This window comes from Rhinoraja longicauda, chromosome 23, assembly GCF_053455715.1.
Source record: "Rhinoraja longicauda isolate Sanriku21f chromosome 23, sRhiLon1.1, whole genome shotgun sequence".
NCBI lineage: Eukaryota > Metazoa > Chordata > Chondrichthyes > Rajiformes > Arhynchobatidae > Rhinoraja > Rhinoraja longicauda.
This window is the reverse complement of record NC_135975.1, coordinates 33180729-33194169: the sequence shown is the minus strand read 5'-3', so window position 1 is coordinate 33194169 and position 13441 is coordinate 33180729. Positions and strand designations below refer to the sequence as shown.

General features: G+C 49.9%; 1 protein-coding gene across 1 annotated transcript in view; it reads left to right on the top strand.

The window, feature by feature from the left end:
- itpr2 (inositol 1,4,5-trisphosphate receptor, type 2) overlaps positions 1–13441 on the top strand; it is a 222025-nt gene that overhangs the window by 180025 nt on the left and 28559 nt on the right. The window contains 6 exon segments of the mRNA XM_078420082.1: positions 2671–2863; positions 5817–5942; positions 7210–7385; positions 8551–8715; positions 10855–11053; positions 12469–12555. Coding sequence (XP_078276208.1) covers positions 2671–2863; positions 5817–5942; positions 7210–7385; positions 8551–8715; positions 10855–11053; positions 12469–12555 — 946 coding nt within the window.

The window sequence follows — 13441 nt, the reverse complement described above, 5'->3', positions numbered from 1 at the left end:
TTGTGGTTGTGTGTATTATTGCTTATTTTATTGCTCTTACTGTTGGACTGTGGGTGACGAAATCTCGCCCAAAAGACTTGTTTTTTGGGTGACAATGAAGGTAATTCTGATTCTGATTCTGATGATCAGCCATGATCACATTGAATGGTGGTGCTGGTTCGAAGGGCCGAATGGCCTACTCCTGCACCTATTGTCTATAACCCCCGGAGCAAGGACGGATGAGTCCGCAGCGAGATCGGGCAAACGACAGAGCAAATGCCTTTTGGTCGATCAGCCCCTGTGATGCCACGCTTCCCAGCCCATCGTGCCTGTCCGTAAGACATAGAAACATAGGAAATAGGTGCAGGAATAGGCCATTCGGCCCTTCGAGGCAGCACCTCCATTCAATATGATCACGGCTGATCATCCAAAACCATTACCCCGTCCCTGCTTACTCCCCATATCCCTGGAGCTAAGAGCTAAATCTAACTCCCTCTTGAAAACATCCAGTGAATTGGCCTCCACTGCCTTCTGTGGCAGAGAATTCCGCGCATTCACAACACTCTGAAAACATCAGCTGATGTTTTATTTTTAGAGATACAGCATGGAAACAGGCCCCTCGGCCCATCGGGTCCTCACCGACCAGCGATCACCCCGTACATCAGCACTATCATACACACGTGAGGGACATTACAATTATATAAAGCCAATTAACCTACAAACCTGTACGTCTTTGGATTGTGGGAGGGAACTGAACATCCCAGAGAAAACCCACGCAGGTCACGGGGAGAACGTACGAACTCCGTACAGACGGCGCCCGTAGTCGGGATGGAACCCGGGTCTCTGGTGCTGTGAGGCAGCAACTCGACCGCTGCACCACCGTGCTACCCTCCCCCTGGAGGCCCCAGTTGCTGCACTCCCATATCCGTTCCCTGGGGCTCCAGTTCCCACCCTTCCTCCCACTCCTTGGGCCCCGATTGCTGCCTCTTTCCAATCCCTAATGCCAGGGTCCCCACACTTTCTTCCACTTATGCGCTGTATCTTCTGAGACGCAGTGGCGCAGCGGTAGAGTTGCTGCCTCACAGCACCAGAGACCCAGGTTCATTCCTGACTCTGGGTGCTGTCTGTACGGAGTTTGTACATTCCCTCCCGTGACCTGCGTGGGTTTTCTCCGGGTGCTCCGGTTTCCACCCACACTCCAAAGACGTGCAGGTTTGTAGGTTAATTGGCTGAGGTAAAATTGTAAATTGCCTCTGGCGTGTATAGGATACTGTTAGTGTACGGGAGATTGTTGGTCGGGTCGGACTCGGTGGGCCGAAGGGCCTATTTCCACACTGTATTTCTAAACTAAACTAAACTGAAAAAATAATGTGCCTTTTCAATTTTAAAAGATTAATTCTCAGGAAGTGATCATCTTTGGCAAGGCTTGGCTATTCTGACTTGTTTTAAATCCACTGTCCTCCTTGGCCAATAAATTGGTCAGAAGCACTGGTGCGGGACTAAATTAACACAGAGGCCTGATCTGGAGCGTTTATATTCTTTAAAAAAAAACAACAGCTAATGTTTCCTGTAGACGTTGCTGGAGGAGGTGGTTGAGGCAGGGACTGTGGCAGCGTTTAGGATTAACTTAGACTGGTACATGGATAGCACACGTTTAGAGGGATATGAGCCAAACACGGGCAGGAGGGGCTAGTGTAGATGGGACATGTTGGTTGGTGTGTGGGCAAGTTGGGCTGAAGGGCCTGTTTCCACGCTGTGTCACTCTATGAATCTATGATATGCAGAGATGGCGCCCAAGCCAAGCCAAGCGACCCTTTGTGTTCTGGTCTCAGAAGTGGATCTGCAATCCTGCAATATAATCGCTCCGCTCTCTTAAATCTGTACTCCGACAGCAACTTATCTCACTTTAACTGCGGTCACGGTGGCACAGCGGTAGAGTTACTGCCTCACAGCGAATGCAGCGCCAGAGACCCAGGTTCCATCCCGACTACGAGTGCTGTCTGTACTGAGTTTGCGACCGCAGGCAGTGAGACTGGGACCGCACCTGTCCTCCACTATCACCCTGAGTACCGGCACACCACCAGCATCCACAAAGACTCCTCACACCCCTGCAACAGTCTGTTCGAACTTCTACCATCTGGCAGACGATACAAGGCCTTCTACGTCCGCACCTCCAGACTCAGGAACAGCTTCATCCCCAGGGCCATAGCTGCTATGAACCGGTCCTACTGAGCCGGATGGTCACATCGCACAGTGAACCGGCACAGACCTACTTGCACTTTATACTGTTTTAAAACTGTTTCTAATTTTGTTTTTCTGTGTTGTCTAAATTTTTGTTGATTAACTAATTAATTTATTGCATCGTATGGGAGGCGCATTCCCAATCTCGTGGTACCCTGTACAATGACAATAAAGATATATTGTATTGTATTGTACGTTCTCCCCGTGACCTGCGTGGGTTTTCTCCAAGATCTTCGATTTCCTCCCACACTCCAAAGACGTACATGTTTGCAGGTTAATTGGCTTGGTATAAATGTAAAAATTGTCCCTAGTGGGTGTGGGATAGTGTTAGTGCGCGGGGATCGCTGGTCGGCGCGGACCCGGTGGGCCAAAGGGCCTGTTTCCACGCTGTATCTCTAAACTAAACTGTGCTCAGAGTTTCTCTTAATCCGATTTGCCTTCCGTCGGCAGATTGTGCGTCACGATCGATCGATGGAGCAGATCGTCTTCCCGGTGCCCAGCATCTGTGGGTACCTGACCCACGAGTCCAAAGTGAAGGTCTTCAACAGCACGGAGAGGGATGAGCAGGGCAGCAAGGTCAACGACTTCTTCCAGCAGTCCGACAACCTCTACAATGAGATGATTTGGCAAAAGAAGATCAAGAGTAAATACCCTCCTTTCCATCCTGTTGCTCTGCTGTGGCCACGCTTTAGTGCTGGGGAGGATGGGTTTTCCTTCCCATTGACATTTGTGGGCGAAAGCTTTGTCGCGCATGAGTCTCCAGCAAAGGTATTGGCAAGATTCATCCTTGGTCTTCCACAATAGAAGTGCCTTTGTTTATCCTGCTGCTTCACCATCCACTTGGCCCGTAACACAGTGTGTAAGGCAGACCATTCACCTCTGCTAGAAACAAGGAACTGGAGCGGTCGGATGACACAAACAAGACACAGGGCGCTGGGGGTAACTTTAATGCGGCACGGTAGCGCAGCAGTAGCGTTGCTGCCTTACGGAGCCAGAGACCCGGGTTTGTTGCTGACTGCGGGCACTGTCTGTACGGAGTTTGTACGTTCTCCCCGCGACCTGCGTGGGTTTTCTCCGAGATCATCGGTTTCCTCCCACACTCCAAAGACATACAGGTTTGTAGGTTGATTGGCTTGGCCTAAAATGTAAATTGTCCCCAGTGTGTGTAGGATAGTGTGCGGGAATCGCTGGTCGACGCGGACACCTGGGGCCGAAGGGCCTGTTTCTGTGCTGTGCCTCTAAACGAAAGCTAAGCCAACTCAGCGATATAGTAATTATGATACAATATGAGCCATTATAGTACCTGCCTCAACTAACTCCTCTGGCAGCTTGTTCCATCTACTCACCACCTTGTGAGTGAAATTGTTGCCTTTTAAGCCCCTGTCCCATGTAGGCGATGTTTTAGACGACTACAGGCGACTATTCTGTCGCCACACGGTTGCCGGGGTGTCGCCTGTACGGTCGTGAGTTGTCTCCAAAGAGTCGCAGCGTTTTTCTGGTCGCCGCTGGATTTTGAGACGTTTAAACATTTTCGGCGACTGTTGGTTTGACGCCAATGATCGTAGCTTGACGTCTCCTGACGGGGGCGCTGTCGTAGGTTGTCGCCAGGTGATGTAGGTTGTCGCCGGTGCTGACTTCGGTGAATTCCATTGGTGACTACCTACGTCAACCTACATCAACCGGTGACAAAACCGGAGGCGAAAATGACGTGAATTGACTTCAGTTGTTGCCGACAGGGTCGTAGCTTGTCGCAGGTGGACGTAGGTTGACTTCGGTTGTCGTAGGTTGTTGCCTGTCTGGCCGTAGGTTGTCGCCTGTGTGGTCGTAGGTGGACGTCCTAAGTCGCGACGATCGGGTCGCCGGTTGTCAGTAGCTTGCCGTAGCTTGACGTCGACTAGTGGTCGGTTGTTGAAGCTTGTCGTAGACATCATAGTAGGGGGGGGGGAGGGGGTCCAGTCACTGGTTTTTCGGCGACCTGCTACGACTATGACAGTCGCCTAAAAAATCGCCCAAGTGGGACAGGCCCTTTAAGTTCCTATTAAACCTTTCCTTCATCTCACCTTAAACCTATGTCCTCTGGTTCTTGATCCAGCCCCTGCTCTGCATTATAGGCTCTACATTCACCAAATGCTTCCACTTATGTTTTTATACACTTCCATGAGATCCCCCTCAGCTTCCTACACGGAAAGAATAAAGTCCTCGGCCACCTCCAACTCCCTGTAGCTCAGTCCCTCGGGTCCTGTCAACATCCTCGGAAGTTTTCTTTGCGCCAGCAGACTGACATCCTCCCATAGCATTCGGCCCACCGTCTACTCCGCCATTCAGTCATGGCTGATCTATCTCTCCCTCCTCCTCCCATTCTCCTTCCTCCTCCCCATAACCCCTGACACCCGCACTAATCAAGAATCTGTCAATCTCAGCTTTAAAAATAACCCATGACTTGGCCTCCACAGCCGTCTGTGGCAATGAATTCCACAGATTCACCACCCTCTGACCAAAGAGGTTCCCCCTCATCTCCACTCTAAAGCTACGTCCTTTCATTCTGAGGCTGTGCCCTCTGGTCCTAGACTCTCCCACCAGTGGAAACGTCCTCTCCACATCCACTCTAAGCAGGCCTTTCAATATTTGGTAGGTTTCATTGGCAAAGTGAGTGGGAGAGGACTGGAGGGGAGTGGGTTTAAAGGCGATGATCCTTTACATAGAAACATAGAAAATAGGTGCAGGAGGAGGCCATTTGGCCCTTCAAGCCAGCACCGCCATTCATCGTGATCATGGCTGATCATCCACAATCAATAACCCGTGCCTGCCTTGTCCCCATATCCCTTGATTCCATTAGCCCCTAGAGCTCTATCTAACTCTCTCTTAAAGTCATCCAACGAATTGGCCTCCACTGCCCTCTGTGGCAGAGAACTCCACAAATTCACAACTCTCTGGGTGAAAAAGTTCCTTCTCACCTCAGTTTTAAATGGCCTCCCCTTTATTCTAAAACTGTGGCCCCTGGTTCTGGACTCCCCCAACATTGGGAACATTTTTCCTGCATCTAGCTTGTCCAGTCTTTTTATAATTTTAAACGTCTCTATAAGATCCCCTCTCATCCTTCTAAACTCCAGTGAATACAAGCCCAGTCTTTCCAAATCTTTCCTCATATGACAGTCCCGCCATCCCAGGGATCAATCCCGTGAACCTACGCTGCACTGCCTCAATTACAAGGGTGTCCTTCCTCAAATTAGGAGACCAAAGCTGTACACAATACTCCAGATGTGGTCTCACCAGGGCCCTATACAACTGTGCATTCTATGTACAGATGCTCCCCGGCTTACCATGCTTCGACTTGCAATATTTCGACTTTGCGCTGGTGCAGACGGCAGCGAGCCGCAGCTGATCAGGTGCATTAAACGCATTACGACACGATATTTCCGGTTTGCGATGGGTTTCTCGGAAGGGCAACCTCCATCGTAAGCTGAGGAGCACCTGTAATTCTTTGTGAGTGCGTGTGGTTAAAGTTCTGTCACTGTAGTCTCTGCCCGGTTGGGTGAGGATCTATACTGGACGACCGCCGTGAGAGTCTTAACCACCTCAATGTGTCCTTTCTTCAGACAACCCGGGCCTGTTTTGGTTCTCGAAGAACATGTCGCTGTGGGGAAACATTTCATTCAACTTTGCGGTGTTTATCAACTTGGCCGTCGCCCTGTTCTACCCGTTTGGAGACGAGGGCGATGAGAGTAAGTTTGAGTTTTTAAAAATTCATTTAAACATTAAAATCCGGGATGCTTCCCCGGATCACGTGAAGCGGCAGGTAGACACAAAATGCTGGAGTAACTCAGCGGCTCAGGCAGCATCTCTGGAGAGAAGGAATGGGCGACGTTTCGGGTCGAGACCCTTCTTCAGACGAAGTGTGACCCGAAACGTCGCCCATTCCTTCTCCCCCGAGATGCTGCCTGTCCCGTTGCGTTACCCCAGCATTTTGTGTCTACCTTCGATTTAAACCAGCATCTGCAGTTTTTTTTCCCCCCCTACCTGAAACAGCAGGTGGCCCTTCAGCCTGACAAACGTGCCCCACCATTCAGTGAGGTTTTGGCCCCTCATTTGCCCCTTTGTGACCCACCATCGTCTACCGAATGGATGATACTTTATAGTTACATGTGATGTGTCACAGTGAGATTCTTTGTTTTGCAAGCCCAAGGTATGCAAAGAATCGCCACACGAAGGGCACCACCAAAGTTGCAAAGTATTCCATTGTAACACAAGGTAACTCCATTTGTGCTCCTCTTTAGTTCTCATTGCCTCCCCCCCCCCCCCCCCCCCCCCCCCCCCCCCACGCCAGGTCCTCCTTTGCTGTCCCTCTCGGTGGTTCCCTCATGTTGGGCCTCCCTTTGTTCTTGACGACACGTCATAGAAACATAGACAACAGGTGCAGGAGTAGGCCATTCGGGGAGCCAGCACCGACATTCAATATGATCATGGCGGATCATTCGAAATCTGTGCCCCGTTCCTGCCTTCTCCCCATATCCCTTGATGCCGTTAGCCCCAAGAGCTAAATCGAACTCTCTCTTGAAGACATCCAGTGAATTGGCCTCCACTGCCTTCTGTGGCAGAGAATTCCACAAATCCATCCAGTGAATTGGCCTCCACTGCCTTCTGTGGCAGAGAATTCCACAGATTCACAACTCTCTGGGTGAAAATCAGAGAGCTGTGAATCTTCGCACCACGTCTTAAAGAGGTGAAGGTTTGTAGGTTAATTGGCCCTGTGTAAATTGCCCCCTAGTGTGTGGACAGTGGGCCGAAGGGCCTGTTCCCGTGCTCTATCTCGGAACTAAACTAGAGTTATAAGTGAGATATCTATGATATTTATAGTTTTCAAAGTCGGCGTGCAGTGCCTTTGACTGAGTTCCTGTGCATGGTCTTGTTTGCCCCAGTGGGGTATTGCTGCTGCCAAATACCTCAACACTGCCTTCTTTTCTCCCCCCCCCCCCCCCCCCCTCTCTGCAGGCACCATTTTGCCCCTGTTCTCGCTGCTGCTGTGGGTAGTGCTCATTGTTTGCACTGTCTTGCTGCTCCTCATCCCAAAGCCTCACGGAATCCGACTGTTCACCGTGTCCTTGATGTTCCGGTCCATCTACACCATCGGGCTGTGTCCGACTTTGAAGCTCCTGGGTGCTCTCAATGTAAGTAGCAATGGTGTGTAGGAAGACACTGGAGACGCTGGGTCACACCCAGAGATAGACACAAGGTGCCGGAGTAACTCAGCGGCTCAGGCAGCGTCTCTGGAGAGAAGGGATGGGTGGCGTTAGTACAAGATATAATCCCATCAAAGACAGCCCGAGGTCTCCAGTGAGGTAGGTGGCAGCTCAGGACCGCTCTGTAGTTGTTGATAGAATGGTTCAGTTGCCTGAATCTCGAGGTGTGCGTTTTCACACTTCTGTACCACTTGCCTGATGGGAGAGGGGAGAAGAGGGGGTGACCGGGGTGAGACTGGTCCTTGATGATGCTGCTGGCCTTGCCGAGGCAGCGTGAGGTGTAGATGGAGTCAATGGGAGGGAGGTTGGTTTGTGTGATGGTCTGGGCTGCGTCCACGATTCTCTGCAATTTGTCGCGCGTGGTCAGGTTTTCAGGAAAACTGCTTCAGAAAGTGGCACGGTGGCGCAGCAGTAGAGTTGCTGCCTGCCAGCGCCAGAGACCCGGGTTCGATCCTGACTATGGCTGCTGTCTCTACGGAGTTTGTACGCTCTCCCCGTGCCCTGCGTGGGTTTTCTCCGGTTGCTCCGGTTTCCTCCCACACTCCAAAGACGTGCAGGTTTGTGGGCTAATTGACTTGGTGAAATTATAAATTGTCCACTGTGTGTGTAGGATAATGTTAGCGTACAGGGTATTTATTCGCAAAATGCTGGAGTAACTCAGCAGGTCAGGCAGCATGTCAGGAGGGAAGGAATGGGCGACGTTTCGGGTCGAGACTGAAGAAGGGTCTCGACCCGAAACGTCACCCATTCCTTCTCTCCTGAGATGCTGCCTGACCTGCTGAGTTACTCCAGCATTTTGTAAATAAATACCTTCGATTTGTACCAGCATCTGCAGTTATTTTCTTACACTTAGCGTACAGGGTGATCGCCGGTTGGCATGGACTCGGTGGGCCAAAGGGCCTGTTTCCGCTCTTTATCTCTAAACTAAAACTAAAAGTAATGAAGGGGGAACAAGTTTCAGTCCCATTCCTCACCGAGCTGTTGACTTCCACCAGTATCTGACAAAGTGGTAAACAGCCGTGGATTGAAGCTGTGTTGAACATACTTTTCTCTTGCGCTTACTGAAATCTTATTCTCTTGCGTTTTCTTTTAGCTGTGCAATAAAATCGTGTTCTTGGTCAGTTTTGTGGGGAATCGCGGAACCTTCACCCGAGGTTACAGGGCCGTGGTGATGGACGTGGCCTTCTTGTACCATCTTCTCTACGTGGTCGTCTGCATGTTGGGTCTCTTTGCCCACGAGTTCTTTTACAGTTTCCTGGTAAGTGATAGATCGACGATCTGAGCACCGCACGTTGATTAAAACTAAAAACAACGCTCTGGAAGAAGCCATCAATTGCCCTGAATTTGATCTCCAGTGTCTTGGGATGCATTTGTTCTAGAAACATAGAAAATAGGTGCAGGAAGAGGCCATTCGGCCTTCATTTGGAGCCAGCGCCGCCATTCATTGCGATCATGGCTGATCGTCCACAATCAGTAACATCGTGCCTGCCTTCTCCCCATATCCCTTGATTCCACTAGCCCCCAGAGCTCTATCGGACTCTCTCTTAAATCCATCCAGTGATTTGGCCTCCACTGCCCTCTGTGGCAGAGAATTCCACAAATTCACAAGTTTTTTCTCACCTCAGTTTTAAATGGCCTCCCCTTTATTCTTAGACTGTGTGGCCCGTGGTTCTGGACCCCCCCAACATTGGGAACTCTTTCCCCGCATCTAGCTTCTCCGGTCCTTTTATAATTTTATACGTTTCTATAAGATCCCCTCTCATCCTTCTAAACTCCAGTGAAATCAAACAGAAAAAGCTGAAGATGGTGACCTAGCAACCTCCATTTTTATAATACCCAATGATTTGGCATGCACTGCCGTCTGTGGCAATGAATTCCCCATTTACACTAGTCCCACCTATGAGATCAGAAGACATAGGAGCAGAATTAGGCCATTCAGCCCATCGAGCCTGCTCTGCCACTCGATCATGGCTGATCTATTTTTCCCTCACAACCCCGTTCTCCTGCCTTCTCCCCATAACCTTTGACGGACGTACGATTCGAGAACCGGGACCGAAGACGGGTCGCGACCCAAAACGCCACCCATTCCTTCTCTCCAGAGATGCTGCCTGTCCCGCCGAGTTACTCCAGCACTCTGTGTCTTTATCTTCAGTTTACACCAGCATCTGCAGTTCCTTCCCGGCACGGTAGCGCAGTGGTAGAGTTGCTGCTTTACAGCGAATGCAGCGCCGGAGACTCAGGTTCGATCCTGACTACGGGTGCTGCACTGTAAGGAGTTTGTACGTTCTCCCCGTGACCTGCGTGGGTTTTCTCCGAGATCTTCGGTTTCCTCCCACATTCCAAAGACGTACAGGTATGTAGGTTAATTGGCTGGGTAAATGTAAAAATTGTCCCCAGTGGGTGTAGGATAGTGTTAATGTGCGGGGATCACTGGGCGGCACGGACTTGGAGGGCCGAAAAGGCCTGTTTCCGGCTGTATATATATGATATGATATGATACTATCTACCTCATTGTAGACCCTCGGACTATCCTTGATCAGACTTTGCTGGCTTTACCTTGCACTAAACGTTATTCCCTTCTCATGTATCTGTACACTGGAAATGGCTCGATTGTAATCATGTATTGTCTTTCCGTTGACTGGTTAGCACGCAACAAAAGCTTTTCACTGTACCTCGGTACACGTGACAATAGACTAAACCGAAACACTGGAGTCTGTGAATAAGGCTTCTGGATCAGAAGGATTGGAGAGATAAACTTCCCAATCTGGGAAAATGGGAGGGAAAATGATTGCCCCAAATATGATTGAATTGATTGAAAGATACAACATGGAAACAGGCCCTTCAGCCCACCAAGTCTTGCGTGCTAACTAGTCAGTGGAAAGACAAAATATGATTACAATCGAGCCATTCACAGTGTACAGATACATGATAAAGGGAATAACGTTTAGTGCAAGATAAAGTCCAGTAAAGTCTGATCAAAGATAGTCCGAGGGTCTCCAGTGAGGTAGATAGTAGTTCAGCACCGCTCTCGTTATTGGTTCAGTTGCCTGATAACAGCCCGGAAGAAACTGTCCCTGAATCTGGAGGTGTGCGTTTTCACACTTCTGTACCTTTTGCCCGATGGGAGAGGGGAGAAGAGGGAGTGACCGGGGTGAGACTGGTCCTTGATTATGCTGCTGGCCTTGCCGAGGCAGCGCGAGGTGTAGATGGAGTCAGTGGAAGGAAGGTTGGTTTGTGTGATGGTCTGGGCTGCGTCCACAATCCGCTGGAACTTCTTGCGGTCTTGGATGGAGCTGTTCCCAAACCACGCTGTGTTTTTATTAAACCGTTCAGTTTCCGTCATTGTCACTTGCGATGTCCTCGTTGCAATGGAGTAACTGGTTTTTCTTTCTTCCAGCTGTTTGATCTGATCCAGAGACAGGAGACGTTGCTGAACGTTATAAAGAGCGTGACCCGTAATGGCCGCTCCATCATCCTGACCGCTGCCTTAGCTCTCATCCTCGTCTACCTCTTCTCCATCGTGGGCTTTCTCTTCCTACAAGATGACTTCATGATGGCGGTCGACCGGCTGGAGAAGAACAAGTCCTCTCTCTCAGGTCCCTCCCTTCCTTCCCAATACCACTTGGAATTTTGAGTGAATTGTAGCGCGAGATCATTTTCTTGGGAACACGTTGGACACGTTAGAGGCAGGAAACATGTTCCCAATGGTGGGGGAGTCCAGAACCAGGGGCCACAGTTTAAGAATAAGGGGTAGGCCATTTAGAACGGAGATGAGGAAAAACTTTTTCATCCAGAGAGTTGTGAATCTGTGGAATTCTCTGCCTCAGAAGGCAGTGGAGGCCAATTCTCTGAATGCATTCAAGAGAGAGCTAGATAGAGCCATTAAGGATAGTGGAGTCAGGGGGTATGGGGAGAAGGCAGGAACGGGGTACTGATTGTGATCAACCATGATCACAGTGAATGGCGGTACTGGCTCGAAGGGCTGAATGGCCTCCTACTCCTGCACCTATTGTCTATTGTCTGTTATCCCGCGTTCTCATCCACTCCCGACACATCAAGGACAATTCTTACAGAGGGCTAATTAACCTACAAAGCCGCACATCTTTGGAGTGTGGGAGGAAACCGAAGCACCCAGAGGAAACCCACAAGGTCACGGGGAAAACATGCAAACACCACACATACAGCACCCGAGGTCCGGATCGAACCCGGCATCGAGGCGGCTCCTCCACCAGCTGCACCACCCTGTAGCAAGAGATAAGGAGAGCAGCTGGAGGAACTCAGTGGGTCAGGCAGCATCTGTGGGGGGAACTGGACAGTCAATGTATCAGGTCCGAGCTTTCCAAGTAAATTAGACTTAGTCAGGTGAAGGCCGCATTTGGAATATTGTGAACAATTTTAGGCCCCATATCTGAGGAAGGACGTGCTGGCTCTGGAGAGGGTCCAGAGGAGGTTTACAAGAATGATCCCAGGAATGAGTGGGTTAACATATGATGAGCGTTTAACAGCACTGGGCCTGTACTCGCTGGAGTTTAGAAGAATGAGGGAGGACCTCATTGAAACTTACAGAACAATGAAAGGCTTGGATAGAGTGGATGTGGAGAGGATGTTTCCACTAGTGGGAAAGTCCAGGACCAGAGGGCACAGCCTCAGAATTAAAGGACGTTCATTTGGGAAAAGAATGAAGAAAAATGTCTTTAGACAGAGGTCTGGTAAATCTGTGGAATTCATTGCCACAGAAGGCTGTGGAGGCCAAGTCAGTGGATATATTTAAGGCAGAGGTAGATAGATTCTTGATTAGTGCAGGTGTCAGGGGTTACGGGGAGAAGGCAGGAGAATGGGGTTAGGAGGGAGAGATAGATCAGCCACGATTGAATGGTGGAGTAGACTTGATGGGACGAATGGCCTAATTCTGCTCCTATCACTTATGGCCCTATGATTAGGCCATCCACCGGGACTTCTCCGAGCAATGTGAATCGTAGTCTAACACTGGGTGTGTTTTTATCTTGTGCAGTTCAAGAGAACAGATACAGCACCCCGCTGGACAGTAAAGAGCAAGTGTGTCGGGAGAACTGTTCCCTTTTGTCAGTTGCATCCGCAGGTCAGTTCACACACAGCTAAAGCTCCCATTGATTGACTGAGATGGTGGCCAGGCCATTCGGCCCATTCAGCCTGCCATCCCATCCCGTAAAATCATGGCTGACTCCATTCCCTGCCAATCCCCATCGACTCGCTCTCTCTCTCTCTCTCTCTCTGCAGCCCAAGAGTCGAGAGTATTTAACTGTCATATGTATAGAAACAGAGCATTGAAATTCTCACTTGCAGCAGCATAACAGGTCTCAGCTCAGTCACAAATAAATAATATAATTTATAAAAAGCAATCAATAAAAAAACACAGTATTAGTGCAAAACTAAACAGTGGCGCAGCGGTAGAGTTGCTGCCTCACAGCGCCAGAGACCCAAGTTTGATCCCGAATGCGGGTGCTGTCTGTACGGAGTTTGTACGTTCTCCCTGTGACCTGTGTGGGCTTTCTCCAGGATCTCCGGTTTCCTCCCACACCTATAGAGGTATACAAAATCATGGGAGGAACAGATCGGGTAGATGCACAGAGGCTTTTGCCCAGAGTAGGTTAATCGAGAACCAGAGGACACAGGTTTAAGGTGAGGGGGGGAAAGATTTAATAGGAACACGAGGAGTAACTTTTTCACACAAAGGGTGGTGGGTGTATGGAACGAGCTGCCAGAGGAGGTAGTTGAGGCAGAGACTATCACATTTAGACAGGTACATCGATAGGACAGGTTCAGATGGATCTGGGCCACACGCAGACAGGTGGGACTAGCTTAATAGGATATGTTGGAGAATGGGGTTAGGAGGGAGAGATAGATCAGCCATGGTTGAATGGTGGAGTAGATTTGACTCTACTCCTGTGCCTTATGACTTTATTAAAATGTCTTTGCGGGTGATGTTTCTGGTCGGGACCCTTCTT